At 39.9% G+C, this 15,006-nt stretch overlaps 1 protein-coding gene across 2 annotated transcripts in view; it reads left to right on the top strand.

Annotated features, from left to right (window-relative positions):
• The window catches only part of ADAMTS12 (ADAM metallopeptidase with thrombospondin type 1 motif 12), a 534,685-nt gene that overhangs the window by 454,356 nt on the left and 65,323 nt on the right, over positions 1-15,006 (top strand). For both annotated transcript variants that reach the window (XM_020995368.2, XM_020995376.2), the window contains exon 19: positions 9,337-10,512. In XM_020995368.2, the coding sequence (XP_020851027.1) occupies positions 9,337-10,512 (1,176 nt within the window). The remainder of the gene's footprint in view (positions 1-9,336; positions 10,513-15,006) is intronic.

The raw sequence follows: 15,006 nt of genomic DNA on the forward strand, positions 1-15,006 counted from the left end.
AGGGCTTCAAGTGAGAGGCTTCAATCTTGAGGCTATGGCAGGAGAAGGAAAGTGAGCCATAATCATGTGAAATATTCCTTGTGGACTCAGCACCCAAGTTATACCTGGCTGTCACCTTTTCTCCCAGAGGTGTGTATACACACCTAGATCACTCCATAAAAGGGGGCTGGGGAGGGCAGCTAGGTGGTGTAGTGGATAGAGCACTAGCTCTGAAGTCAGAAGACCTGAGTTCAAGTCGGGCCTCAGACCAAACACTTGACATTAGCTGTGTGACCCTGGGCAAGTTACTTAACCCCAACTGCCTAAAAAAAAAAAAAAGAGGACTGAGTATTTTATAGGGACAGATGGTGTCTCACTCAGCCTTTTCTGATTGATTTCTCACCCCTGATGTCATAGGCAGATCAGTGCCAAGAAGCTAGAAGTTTCTAGCAAGAGATATTATAAGGGAGTTTCCGGAGATGAGACAGGGCAGAACTGTCAAGTGGAGTGGAGACAGTGTGTTATAAGAATGGCTTAGGCTTTCAGACCAGAGGATTTTCAGACTACCACAGTGAGGTTGCTTATTATTTTGGGTCCTTTAGTTTGTGCTTACACATACAATGTATACCCCACCCCACTCCCTTCTTCAAGCTCTTAAAATTGCTCTTGTTCTGTCTTGGAGTGGTTATCTTTAAAGATGTTTCAGAGCTCGCTCATTGAATAGTACCTTAGGTAATACTGCCACAATCAGGGAGGCAGGTGAGCCTCCTGCCAATGTCATTGTTGAGATACCAGCCTGTCTGCTACTCTGGGGCTGCTTGGAGACAACAAACAAGAAAGAAACAAGAAACATGGGCTTTGATTGGCCTTTTTATTCTGATTATGGAAGGGAAACAGCAGCATAGAGAAGAAAGATGGGATCTAGAATCAAAGCACCTGGGTTCAATTCCCACTGCTGATACTTATTACCTATTTGACCTTGGGCAAGTGATTTAACCTTTCTGGTCTTCAGTTTCATTATCTGTAATATTACAAGGTTGGACTAAATAAGCCTTTCAGGTCTCTTCCAACTCTAAATCAATGATCATTGCTCCCATTAATCACTAACTTTGTATTTCATTTTTTCTCTGCATATGTTATATTCATCCAAGAAAATTAAACTCCCAAAGTCTAGAGACTATTTGTATCCCCCTCACACCTAGCATGAGGCCTTGTAGACAAAAAAATAAGTTTTTATTGATATAAATTATGATAATAGGACTTAGAACTATGGACAAGGAACATTAACCCTCCTTTTAAAAAAGAAAATGTGTTATTACTGCCTATATCACAGTCATTTTGTGTTATAAGCTCCCCTCTATAGAGTCCTCCCTTGTTACAAAGAGATACAGTTCAGCAAAACCAACCATGGTCTACAATATTCTATTATCCTAACTTCCATTTCTCTAATAAGAGGATGATGATGATGAAGAGGAGGAGGAGGAGGAGGAGGAAGATAATAACAGCTTGCTGGAGCTTTAAAATTTACAAAGCACATTACAAATATGTCATTTTATCCTCCTAATAACCCTGGGAAGTAGATGTTATTATTATCCCCAATTTAAAGATGTGGAAAGTGAGGTAGGAAAAGGTTAACCAACTTGTTCAGGGTCACATAGCTCATAAAAGTCTGGGACCAAATTCAAACTCAGGCCTTCTTGACTCCACTCTATCCCCTTTGCACCTAGTATGACTGAATTCCCTTTTTAAAAGCTAAGTACTGACCTCTTGACCATCTTGCTTCTCTACGCTTTCTGCAAATAACTGATGTACACCCACATATCAAGTGCTCTAGGTACAAAGCATTGTTTTTGAAGTGGGGATCTCATATTTGAACCCGATTCTCAACAGTGCATGACAAGTAATAGATGACATTTTCTGCTACTGCATAAGAGGCCACGTGAATTAAGTAGAAAGAGTCCCTTGTCTTGAAATCAAAAGAGCTAGGCTGGAATCTTCCCTCTACCATTTATTAACCATGGGCAAGTCATTTCTCTATGAGCCATGGTTTCCTTGTTGGCAAAATGAGAATAATCATATTTGCACGGGCTTATTGTGAAGGAGGTTCTATGTACTGCCTTATATGATTCCAGGCTCTCATCATTACAATTGACCTGAAAATCTAACATCTCCTGCTGGGGCTATGGGAAATGCCAGAGCAGAGCCCTATCATAAAACAGGAAGGAAGATAGACCCTGTCAGAATGTCCTATCACTGACAGCAAGTAATTGCTTTCAAATTAACTGGGATTTGTGCAGAAGAGAAGTCAGGTAGAGAGAAAATGGCCAGTGTCTCTGGCTCCATCCAAGGATCCCCATCCTTGGCAAAGCTCTTGTTTTAGTTTCTCACCCCAAACCTCCACCTCTAGGATAGCTATGGCTGGTGCAGAGCCTTCAGTCATGGAGCTAGAATAGCCAAAGAAATAGGCCACTGTCTGTCCACTGGCACATCTGGAGCTAATAAACAGGTCCCCAGGGAAAGATTTCAGATCACTCACCTTTACAAATATGCTGCGTGATAGGGTAGCTAAATTGCCTTGTGTTCACAGGCTCGCCCCCACCTTCAGGTAGATTAGATCCCCTTCACCAAGACAGGTGGGGGGAAGGTAGTCTGTCAACTTGTGTAACAGGAGACAGGACTAAGAGAGTGGGGGATAAACCCCTCTGGCTATTCCAATGCTAAATTTTGGGATTCCTGTTCAGATATGGGATGGATTAAATGACTGATGATATCCTTTCCAACTCTAAGCATCTGTGATTTGGTCCATTCTGATCACTATGCATGACAAAAGCATCCCCTGGAGGACCTAACACGATATTTTATTTTGTTCTCCCTTCACCACATACTACGCAGCTAGGTGGCACAGTAGACAGTGATGAGCCTAGAGCCAGAAAGATTCAACTTCCTGAGTTGAAATCAAGTCTCAGACACTTAATAGTAGTGTTACCCTGGGCAAGCCACTTCACTCTGCCTCAGTTTCCTCATCTGTAAAATGAGGTGGAGAAGGAAATGGCAAACCAGTCCAGTGTCTTTGTCAAGAAAATCCCAAATGGGGTCACAAAGAGTCAGACATGACTAAAAATGACTAAAACAATAACAACAACCCCACATACTCCTGTCCTCTAAGCCCTTTCTACTCATCTTTTCCTGGCCACCATGTCTCTTGTCCCCTTGGAAGCCCTAGTACTATTTTAAATAAATCTCCCTTCATCCTCAATGACTTCCCCTTACATTCCTTCCACCTTTTTGTATTAAGTGAGACTTGTCTCAGTCCACTTCCAAAATACCCTAACTAAAATTTCTAACTCTAGCATAAACAATTCTTTGATGGGGAAGGGTTCTTATTATGAAGCTCTTTTTAGTTCAGGAGCCTCTTGGGAATCATATAAGAATGTCAACAAGGCGGAGCAGGTAGGTGATGCAGTGGATAGAGCACCGGCCCTGAAGTCAGGAGGACCTGAGTTCAAATCCAGCCTCAGACCAAACATTTGACACTTACTAGCTGTGTGCCCTAGAAAAGTCACTTAACCCCAATAGCCTAAAAAAAAAAAGTTAAAAAAAAAGAATGTCAACAAGGTAAGTGCTACGTAGCCTAGACACCCTATGAGATTAAACAGTGGGGCCTCAAGTTCCTACCTCAAACAGAAAAATCAAGGTTGAACTATGTCCTTTCTCAGAAGGGGAATAGCAGAGGCCTTCCTACAGCCTGGGCAACATTTAATGTTAGCGCAAGTTTCATAAAATGTATTCTTTAAAAATGAATTGTTTTCATAATTACAGAAAGATGTTTTAATTGAATTTTAAACACATAAGTACTAAATAGGGGTTTTAAAATCCAAGGGAGGAATAAGAAACACAAAAAGTGGAGAGAGGGTCAGGAACTTAGGGATAATTAGTTCTCACAAAGCAACATAATGTGACCAGAATTAGTGAAAGGGCAGAAGATTGAATTCAGGAAACCATTCAAGATAGTTATGCTCATATACTGAGAGAGACTGGTGGGCCTGAGTGGCCTGAAAGAATTAACTCCTTTCTCTTCTGGTGGGTCAATAGCTGGTACCCTTAAGTCATGCAATAGGGTTCTGACCCAGGCCAAAGATTATTCTTCTTTTTGGGAACTTGCTCTTGGTTTGTAAACCTTGAAGACTTTTTTTTTTATTCTTTTTTATCCTTGAACAAATCAAATGCAGGGGGATATCTTCCTACGACCTCAAAACCATGGAAATTCTCCTATCCTCTGCAGTTACTGGAGATGTCATCACACCAGCATTCTCATTGTTACCTTCAGATTGATTAATTCTACATTTTAAAAAATTAACTCTGTATCCTCAGTCCTATCAGTGACTAGTGTATCTCTTGAACTTATATCCCAACCTCCTTCTCCTCTAATAGCTGCTGTCCATAACTTATAATTATTGGCAGAAGCAGATACCCTTTTTGACCTGCTACCTCCACAAATAAACTTTCATGCTTTCTCTTCTCTCCATTGATTTTTCTAACTGTGCTCATCACTTTCACTGTACCCTTTGGAACCCTGTTCTGGTATAAATAAACTCCCCCTCCATCCTTGGGTCCTTCTTTTTGCATTTTTCTACTACTTTGTATTAACTAGGGCTTGACTAGTAAACTACAAAATTATGTTTACTAACCTTTACTAACCTACCTCACTAATCATTTTTTTCCCTGAGAAGGTAGTTGAAAGATGTAAAGTGAGAAAATGGGTGAAATTGAACTCAAATGAAAATGTTCATTTTCTTATTATATTCCCCCCATGGTAACAAGCTTTCCATTCAATTCAGTTCACATTTCATTTCTTTATTATGTGCCAGGTGCTGAACTAACTACTTAGGCAAAAGTGAGCAAGACATAGCAGAGTACTCTCAAAGAGCTAAGAGTCTAAACCAAGGTTTCTTAGCCTGAGGTCTTGCTTTTTGGTTTTTTGATACTTTGATAAGTATTTCAGTATTTCCATAGTTGTCTTTGTAAATCCTTTGTACTTGTTTTATGCATTTAAAAGCATTATTCTGAGAAGGCGTCCATAGACTTCATTAGAATGCCAACGCAGTTCATGGCACAAAAGAATTGGTCTAGATGAATAACACAAGCACACAAAACTAGGACAACAGTATAGAATGTAAAGAATGTCATGAGAGAGATACAATGAAATGACATGGGATAACAGAAAAGGGACCGATTTTCAGGATTATAGAACTTGAGCTGAAAAGGATCTTATAAGCTATCTAATCCAATGCTCTTATTTTATAGATGAGGAAACTGAGGCCCAGGGTAGTTAAGTGACTAGCCCAAAGTCACACACGTGGGAACAACTGGGTTTGAACCAAGATACCCTGTCTCCAGATGTAGCATTCATTCTTTCCACTGCAACATCCTGCCTTCTGGAGGCTGTGTCTGGTTGGAAGTGATTAGGGAAGACTTCACAGAGGAGGCAGTATTTGGGTTGTAAGAACTATGGTAAAGAAATAGGAAAAGTCAGGGGGAGGAACTGGTTTCAAAGTGGGCAATTATTTCAGTTTAGGACATGGTGTTGCCGGCATGACATCCATGTGATTGACAGTGATAAGAATGGAAATATGGGGAACAGATGTGAGAGACATTTTGGAAGTCGACATTATAGACTTGGGCAGATGACTCAATGTTGGGAATGAGAAAATAGAGAATTCAAAATGACCACATAATTTCAAGTTTTTGTAACTAAGGGAATGAGCACTCTCCTCGTTACACAAATTTGAAACTGTCATTAACAGAAATAGCAAAATTAGTCAAAAGAACATGTTATGGAGCAGAAGAGAGGGAAGTGATGGTTTGGGATAGAATGAGTTTGAGGTACTAGTAGTACATCCAAATGAAGAGAGATCAGACTAGACTAGATATATAAATCTGGAAGCATTTGCATAGATCAGAGAAATAGGAGAACCAGATTGTACATGGTTGTAGAAGTTAAAAAAAAAAGGAAAAAGTATCAAACAATGAGTGAAAAGTCAAGAGTGTCTAATGTTATGGAGAAGTCCAAAAGAATTTTTTAAAAGGCCATTAGACTGATATTAAGAAGATCATCAGTGACTTTTAAGAGCAGCTACCATGGATAGACATTTTACCAACATTTGCCAGACGCTAAAGGGGTGAGGAGTGAATGAGTAAAAAGGAAATAGAGTTAGCAATCATTTGATCCTCACAGTAACTCTAAGATAGTAGGTAATTTTATTATCCCCATTTTATAGATGAGGAAACTGAGGCAAACAGAGGTTAAGCGACTCACCCAAGGTTATACAGCTAGTAAGTTTCTGAGTTTGGATTTGAACTTAGATTTTTGGAACTTCAAGCCTATCACTCTATCAACTGTGCCTCCTGATTGGTGGAAGAAGATAGAAGAGAGAATGGTTATCTTGAAGGTATAATGGGGTCAAGGGAGTTTTTGCTGTTATTGTTTTTATTTTTTTGGCTAGGAAACAAGCATGTGTGTTGGTTACTTATTGGGTCACTTATAGTTTGAATTCTTCTAAAATCATGGTGTTTCAAGGTTGGGATTGAATAGAGATTAAAGAGGGAGAGACAAAAGATTGGTGGAGCATGAACTCAAAGGAGGGAGAAGAGGATAGGATCAAAAGATTCCTACAAGGGTTAACTTTGGCCAAGATCTGGGACACTCATCGTCAAGCATAGGAGGAAAAGTGAACTGGAAGGGTAAAACTAGAGAGAAATTCTGTGATGGTAATGGGGAAGTTAAAGGAGCTTGATTTCATCAAGTAATAACAGGTATGTCAAGTCAATAAGTTAACACAAAGCATATTTAATAATCATAACAAACTAAATTTTATACAGTGCTTTAAAAGTTTACAAAGTACTGAATATATGTTATCTCGTTTGATCCTCACAAAACCCTGTAAGGTAGTTGCTATCATTGTTCCCATTTTGTAGTTGAGGAAACTGAAAAAGAGAAGTTAAATGGCTTGCTTAGGATCACAGATCTAGTAAGTGCCCGAGGCATGATTCAAACTCAGACCTTCTTGACTCCAAGTCCAACATTTTATCCAGTGCATCACTTAACTGCCTATTAGAAGTATATTGTTTGTATAGCACTAAACTAGGCACCGCTGATGATACAAAATAAATCTAATTTCTTGGCTCTATTACTAACTTCCAGTCTGATATTTACTTAACGTTCTGAGATTCATTTTCCTCACTTGCAAAATAGGAACAAAAATATTTGGTGTATACACTTCAAGGGATTGTTGTAGACTCAAATGGGATAATGAAATGTGAAGTATTTTGAAAATTATAAGGCCTTATAAAAATGTCATCTATTATTAATAATAATTATTATCATTATACCGACCTTGGGAAGCATACATTTAGTTAGGCAGACGTGATTCACATATATGAAATATCTCAAGAAAAATGAAAGGGTAAGAGTCAGACTAAATAATATCTTAGGTCTTTATCTACTCTAAGAATCTAAGTATTCTCCAAATATTTATTCAAGTAGCAAATTATGTGGTACACATAACTGGAATTCAGAGAAAGGAGACATCAGTGATGAAACTTTTGAAAATTGGTTTAAAAAGGGGTGTGTGTGTGTGTGTGTGTGTGGTGTGTGTGTGTGTGTGTGTGTGTGATGTTTCCAAACATCTGAAAGTCTGGAGCCCCAGATGGCCAGTACAAATGTTGTGAATGTCTATTGTTGATTTAGTTAAGCACTTTCCCTGAACTCATTCTTGCACGTGCTTCAACTAATCCCCTAGGCAATGGTGTTTGCCTGTAGGGTATAACTTTAACCATTTCCATAGGAAAAAGAAGGCAGCAATAGTGGTGGCCTAACATGCCTCAAAACTATGCAAAGCCGTCTCATAACCTAAGAAACTTGGCATGGTTTACTTGAAGTTATTTCCACTCTTCTTAGTAAACACTCTTCCAAGTATATGAAAGAATACTCTCCAAGGCACGTGGCTGTTTTCTGTATTTTCCGAGGCCAAGATTTGTTTAAATTGCAATATGAAGAGCTTAACTCTCCCTGTAGGACAATGAAAAAACTTTACCTATAAAGGTATTATCAAGAGAAACAATAGAATTTCTTTTTTAAAAAGAGGCTGTTTTTTTTTCAGCACAAGGTATGTACTATATTTTTTGAATGACTTGGTTGCAGTCCTCCATAAAAGCAAAGAGAGATCCATCCATTAATCAACAAGAATTTATTAAACATCTACTATGTATTGGGCACTGTGCTAGGCACTGGACTAGAGATGGACCACTGAGGTGATTTATCACTATCCCTCCCAGGTCTATGGGCATGTGGCTGTGACTTCAAAAGATTCTTATACTATGCTGTGGGTTGATATCATTACGCTATATTTGTTAACTCAGGACCACCATTGTTAAAACTCAGAGCAAAAATACCACCTTAAATCAAATCTCTTCAGTTTAGTCTGATTTGTTTTTACTTACATTGCCAAATGCTGTTGATTCCTTTCTCTGAAAAGTGATTCTTCATCTTGCCTACAGCTTTTCCTCCAGCTTTGATCATTTCCACACTCCACATAATGGAGCCACTATTTCTGCATAGGTTCTCAAGCCCCTTGAGACTACATTATCTCTGATTGTTAGATAAAGTTTTTATCCTGGGAGATAAATGTGATCTCCCCATGTCACTGAGGAATTGAAGAGTAAGGCAACCTGCTACACATTCATTTTCAACATTTTTCAGGCCATGAAAGTTCTCTATAGCCCATAAAAACAATACTGGAGATCCTCCCACATTTGCTACACTAATCACATCTCCATTCATTGGCCCATGGTAATGTCTATATGACACCAATCAATGCAGGCAATTCAATCAGATTACTGGCCAATTCAATGAAAAGAACAGGCAGATCTAGAACAGTAATGGGTATATTTGGGTCACTCATTATACATACTTGTTGGAATGGATTGAACGTTTTGACTTGATCAGGAATTCAGAATCAAGTCACAAAATCATAGAATCATAGCAACCTAGAATTGGAAAGGACCTTAGAAGTCATCTATTTAGTCCAATCTTCCTCCCCCTTCTCTACCCCAATATTGGAACTCCCTCCTTGGTATTTCTGATACATGGTTGGTTAGGGTCTGTTTAGACACTTCCCTGAATAGGGTGATCACTCCTTTACTAGACAGCTTACTCCATTATTGGACAGCTGTAGTTAAAATATCTTTTAAGCATGCTGCCCAATTTCTATTAGGCTTTCAATGATTTCTTTGAGGTCCTAGTAATGAGGATCAGGTTTCTTTTCTCACCCAGAATAACTATTGACTTTCTTTTTTCAGTGTACTGTTTCCTGTGGTGGAGGAGTGAGGACTCGAAATGTCACTTGTGCCAAGAACAATGATGAGCCATGTGACTTCACAAAGAAGCCCAATAGTCGAGCTCTGTGTGGTCTACAACAGTGTCCTTCTGGCCGGCGGCTACTAATCCCTCCTCTGAAACCCAAGAGAGGACCAATTTCCAACGGGAGACCTCTACCCACACCTAAGTCAACCCCCTCAAGACCTATCCCTCCCCCTACACCTAGTCCCAGAGTTCTGACTACAACCATAATGCCTGAATCTGTGAGCCTGAGCACTATGACAAGTATTAGCACAAGTCCTACCATGTCTTCCAAAGATCAAGACCCAGCAAGAAAATTGCAAAATAATTCAATCCCCTCTGAGCCAGATACTCGTCTTTCCACTGATCCCACTCAAAGCACATCACAGTCAAATCCTGCTACTGGGTCTGTGAGTACCCAGACAATAAGCAGAATTATAACTAGCAATGGGAACATTTCCCATTCAGAAATGACATCCACCTCTAAAGTGGACTTTGTGGTCAAAACAGATGTCACTCCTGTGTTGCCATTCACCACAAGCCCAATGACTTTGCAAGTGACTCCCGTTTTTGACCACTTGACTGAAGGGCCAGAAATAGAAGTCCACAGTGGCTCAGGAGAAGACAATGAACAGCAGGTAGACCAAACCACAGATGGTCCTGTAACATGGACCAAAAGCAAAAGCCTCACAGACCAGTCTCCAGCTACAAATGCCATAAGTATGCCACCCCAGGCTCAACCAACACCATACCTCAGTGATCCTGCCACAGGGTATTCATTCAGCACAACAGCAGATGGGCTATTGCCTTCAACAAGGACCAGCCAACAACCCACTACTTTCAAATATGGCACCATGAATGTCAATGCAATAGTCACCAAAAAACCTTCCCTCCTACAACTACCGCCAGGAAGGAAAATTGAACCAATGCCACATGAGAAGTTGTCAACCCACCTGGAAACAGAACCCATAAGCAGCAAGACTCCATCACAAGGCCTTGAATCTGATTTAACTGAGGAGGATGCAAAGAATCTGATTGCAGAGGGGTTTTTGCTGAATGCCACAAATTATAAGCACCTCCAAGTGCCCAACCCAACACAAAGCACCGCCTACTGGATTGTGGGCAACTGGAGTGAGGTAAGAAGTTTCATCTGGATCAATGGCTAACAGAATTATCAAACTACAACCAGAAGGGACCTTCAGGTCCATTGACTACAACTTCTTCATTTTACAAATGAGGAAACTGAAGTCCAGGGAAATTAAACACCCAAGATAGTCACACAGACTCCCTTGTCATACAAAGTAGTTCCAGAGACATTGGCTTTGAACTCAGTTCTCTGACTCTAGAGCCAGTATTTAGACCATATCCCTTAAATGGGTCTGAAGATGTGTAGGGAAGAACTGGAAACTTAACATTCCTAGTGCCCATTTCACTAAAAAATGCAATCCAATCTAGAAAAATTAGGAAATGTGGTGCAAAATTGCAACTCCAATTATGGGTGGCAGATGGAGCATACTACAAAAGAAGGAACATTTTCTGTGAGGGGCTCCTTAGATCTCAAGAGACTCCCCCCCCCTTTATCTTTCTGGGCATCAGTTTACCATAAAATGAAGGAGCTTACCTCCAGATTCCCTTCTAAACAATCTATGTGTCTTCAGATGGCCAATCTACTTTATACTTTTATATAGATATAGTTATAACTGATCAGTTAAGCACAATTGAGATAGAAAAACCCATGATAGGACCCTTTCTAGGAATCCATGACTTCTGAGTCAGTTGCAGCAGGAATTGGTAAGTTGGTTGGCTGTAAAATAATTTGTGTGTGTGGTGGTGGGGGTGGTATATAGGTATATTCTGTTTCCATCCATGAGATTGCAAATTCCCTGAGGGAAATGATGTTTTAATTAACTTTGAATCTTCCCTAGTGCTGAGCACAATACAATTAGGACCTAGGCTGTTGAAGAGCCAAAAGGAGAGGCAGACTTTCGGGGGGATCTTCAGGGGAAGACAGTGAACCTCAATTTCATTGGTCCTTTAGAATCCTAGATTAGAGGTGAAAGGAACCTCATAGACAATCTTGTCTAACCCTCTCATTTTACAGATGAGGAAACTGAGAGTCCCATGGGGATTAAGTGATGGTAGTATTAGAGAATCAGGATTTTTAATGTAGGTAATCTGACTCCAGATCCAATATTCTTTCCACTCTATTCCATCAAGGGGCAGCTAGGTGGCGCAGTGGATAGAGCACTGGCCCTGGAGTCAGGAGGACCTGAGTTCCAATCCAGCCTGACACTTAACACTCACTAGCTGTGTGACTGTGGGCAAGTCACTTTACCCCATTGCCTAGCAGAGAGAGAGAGAGAGACAGAAAGAGAGAGAGAGAGAGAGAGAGAGAGAGAGCGTGGACAGACAGCTAACATTAGTGGCAATAGTTCATCTGGTACTTGGAGAGATAAAACAGTAGTTGATATATGCTAGAGTATGTGTGTCCCTGTTCCACATTTCTACCTTTGTGAAAGAGATTGAGGGAAAGAGATAAGGGTAGAGGAGGAGAAGATCCTAGCGCCTTTTGTTCACCATGCAAAAGACACACCAGTAAGCTGAAAGATCAGCTTCTGTCTTCTGGAACATATAAAAATCGTGAGTTTCTGAGCTCCTTCTAGCTGTATTCTAGGAAGAGACTGTCTTGTAACTTAGGTCATGGAGTAAGACAAAACATACCAGTAATATGACAAGTGTTTTGTATATAGTAGATAATAAATGTGCTACTGAGTGAATGGATGAATCACTAAAATGCAGAGTGGTCGTAGAAGCATTTTATTTAAATTGAATTTTATTTTAGACTCAAACACCAGAACACAAGTATAGAATAGAAAAAAGAAAAAATATATCATGAACTTAAATATTGGAACTTAATTACAAAGCAAGGAAAGTAAAAAAAGCATGTCATGTGCATAGCAAAACAGGATTCAAAATATATAATGATAAATTTTCATTTCAAGAAACCCTGTATGATAAATACTATACATTGTGTCAAGAGCTGTCCATTTTTTCTTTGCTTCCTTGTAAGTTTTCTTTTGTTCTCTGCTGTGCACTTTTTTTCCCCTCTACCTCAGAAGGCTACAATTGAGCGTGGATATATTTCTCTATAGCTATAGATATATATATATACATATATACTTACATGTATAGACATATATTTTCCCAAACAAATTCTACTCCTGATCTTTGTTTTTATGTTTGTGCATATCTCTTGACTCCTCTACTTGACTTCTACCCCCTACCTTGTCTTTCTATTACTTAGCCTATCCCTCTCTAAGAATCCCTCCCCTATCCTCTCATTCCCATGAATCTAAACACTCTTTTTTTTTTAATTTAGGCTATTGGGGTTAAGTGGCTTGCCCAGGGTCACACAGCTAGTAAGAGTCCAGTGTTTGGTCTAAGGCTGTATTTGAACTCAGGTCCTCCTGACTTTAAGGCCGCTGCTGTATCCACTGGGCCACCTAGCTGCCCCTAAACACCCTTTATAGCCCCCTATAACGTATTCCCTCACCCTCCCCTTTAGAGATCCCTCCCTTGTCCTCTCCCCCTTCCCTATTCTCTCACCATTTTATTTCTTCTAAATTTAGAAGACTTTTATATTTTTCTAACCCATTCTCAATGAAAGTAGGTTACCAGAACTATTAGCCCTCCTCCCCCATCTAATTCTCCCGTATCAATTCTTCCTCTTGCACCTCATTTGTATAAAATAGTTACTCTTTTTAGCTGTTTCTAAATGGTTTTTCCTTTTAAAGTCATATCATACTCAGGTCTACCCCAATCTTTCTTACAAGCTACCCAGCAAGCTTAGAGATGATCTTGTCCAGGTCTGTCCCACATTTTTCAAGTGATAAAAGTGAAGCAACAGTGAAAGCCTCAGGGATTTGTCTTGGACCCTATGATTCCCCATTTTTATCCATGAGGCATAGATGGCAGGCCTGTCAAATTTCATCAACTTGGAGAGATAGCTAACATGTTAAATATCACAGTTTGGATCTCAAAAGATCTCAGTATGCTGGGACCACAGCTGAGTAAGTGGAAATTTAGTAGGGCTAAATGTAAAGTCCTATAGTTTGGGTTCTAAAAATAACTTCACAAATTCAGGATGTGGGAAGTGTGGCTAAACAGTTTTCTGAAAAGCATCTGGAGATTTTAAGAGACTAAAACACCATCATGAAGCGATAGTTGAATATGGCAACTGAGAAACTTAATGTCATCCAAGACAACATTAAGAGAATCTTGGAGTCCACAACAAGTAACATACCTTATTGGTAAATGAAGGATTTACTAAGGTACTTGAGACAAGGTGGTATAGTTGATAGATTGATAGACTTGTCAACAGAGGACCTGGGATCAAATCACCACCTAACTGCTAACTGACCTTTTGACTTTGGATAAGCCTCCCTGGACCTCACTTTGCTCATCTCTGAAATGAGGGTCTTGTATTCCATGGCCTAAAAGCTCCAAATCTGTGATCCCACGCCCTTTGGTCTGCTATTCTCCTCCCAGTGAGGCCATCTCCAGAGAATTATCTGTGGTTCTGGGCACTACCTTTTAGGAGATTTAGATAAGCTGACATGGGTAAGTAGGGTGAATAGGATGACAGACATTGAGAGCACTGGATAACATGCCATAACTGGGTCTACTGGAGCAACATAGGGTGTTTTAGTTTAGAGAGGGAACATGATAGCTGCCTTCCAATTTGGGAAGGTTGTCATGCCCCAAACAGATTAAACTCATATGGCTCAGCTCCATTAGGAGCAATGAGGAGAAGCTGCAGTGAGATTTAGGTTTGAAGGTGAGACTTCCTAACAGTTAGAGCTACCTGAAAGTGGAATGGACTACTTCCAGGGGTAGCAGGTTTCTCTTCATTGGAAGTCTTCACTTATAGCCTACATGGCAATTTGTTAGGGCTGTTATAGTAGGGATTACTATTCAGGAACAAGTTGGACTGGATGGTTCTGAGTCCCCTCTTAAGAGTCCGTGTGTCTTTGGTGTTCAAGTGACTGATTCAACTTGAAAGAGGCAGAATATTTTCAAGAAGTGTTAATTAATGCTTAATGACAATGATCTAAGAAACTGTTCCTGTTAGCCTTAATGACTATTTTGAGTTCCAAGCAGCTAGGTGGCACAGTAGGTAGAAGAATGGATTTGGAGTTAGGAAAACTTCAGTTTAAATCATTCCTGAGGTACTTACTAGCTATGTGATCCTGGACTAATCACTTAACCTCAGTTTTCTCATCTGTAAAGTGGGTATAATAACGGTATCTATCTCACAGAACAGTTGTGAGGCTCAAATGAAATAACATATAAATCACTTTGCAAACAGTAATGTACATGCTAGCTGTTGTTGTTGTTGTTAAATAGCTTATAGTCCTTGGGACCCAATGGAGATGGATGGGTTCTGCCCTTTGTCATTATTTTGAGTGTGACAAGATTTTAGCAGTTATGCTGGAGCGAAGAGGTATGGCTCACCCTAGACACTGGCTGGAGAATGAAAATTGACCCAAATTCACACAGCCTGTCTCAAGGTGTCAGAAGAATACAAGTAGGAGGTCTGCCTCTTCATAAGAAAGCTTGATCCATCCTTT

Source organism: Phascolarctos cinereus, unplaced genomic scaffold (genome assembly GCF_003287225.1).
Source record: "Phascolarctos cinereus isolate Bilbo 61053 unplaced genomic scaffold, phaCin_HiC Scaffold_4;HRSCAF=312, whole genome shotgun sequence".
Taxonomy (NCBI): Eukaryota; Metazoa; Chordata; class Mammalia; order Diprotodontia; family Phascolarctidae; genus Phascolarctos; species Phascolarctos cinereus.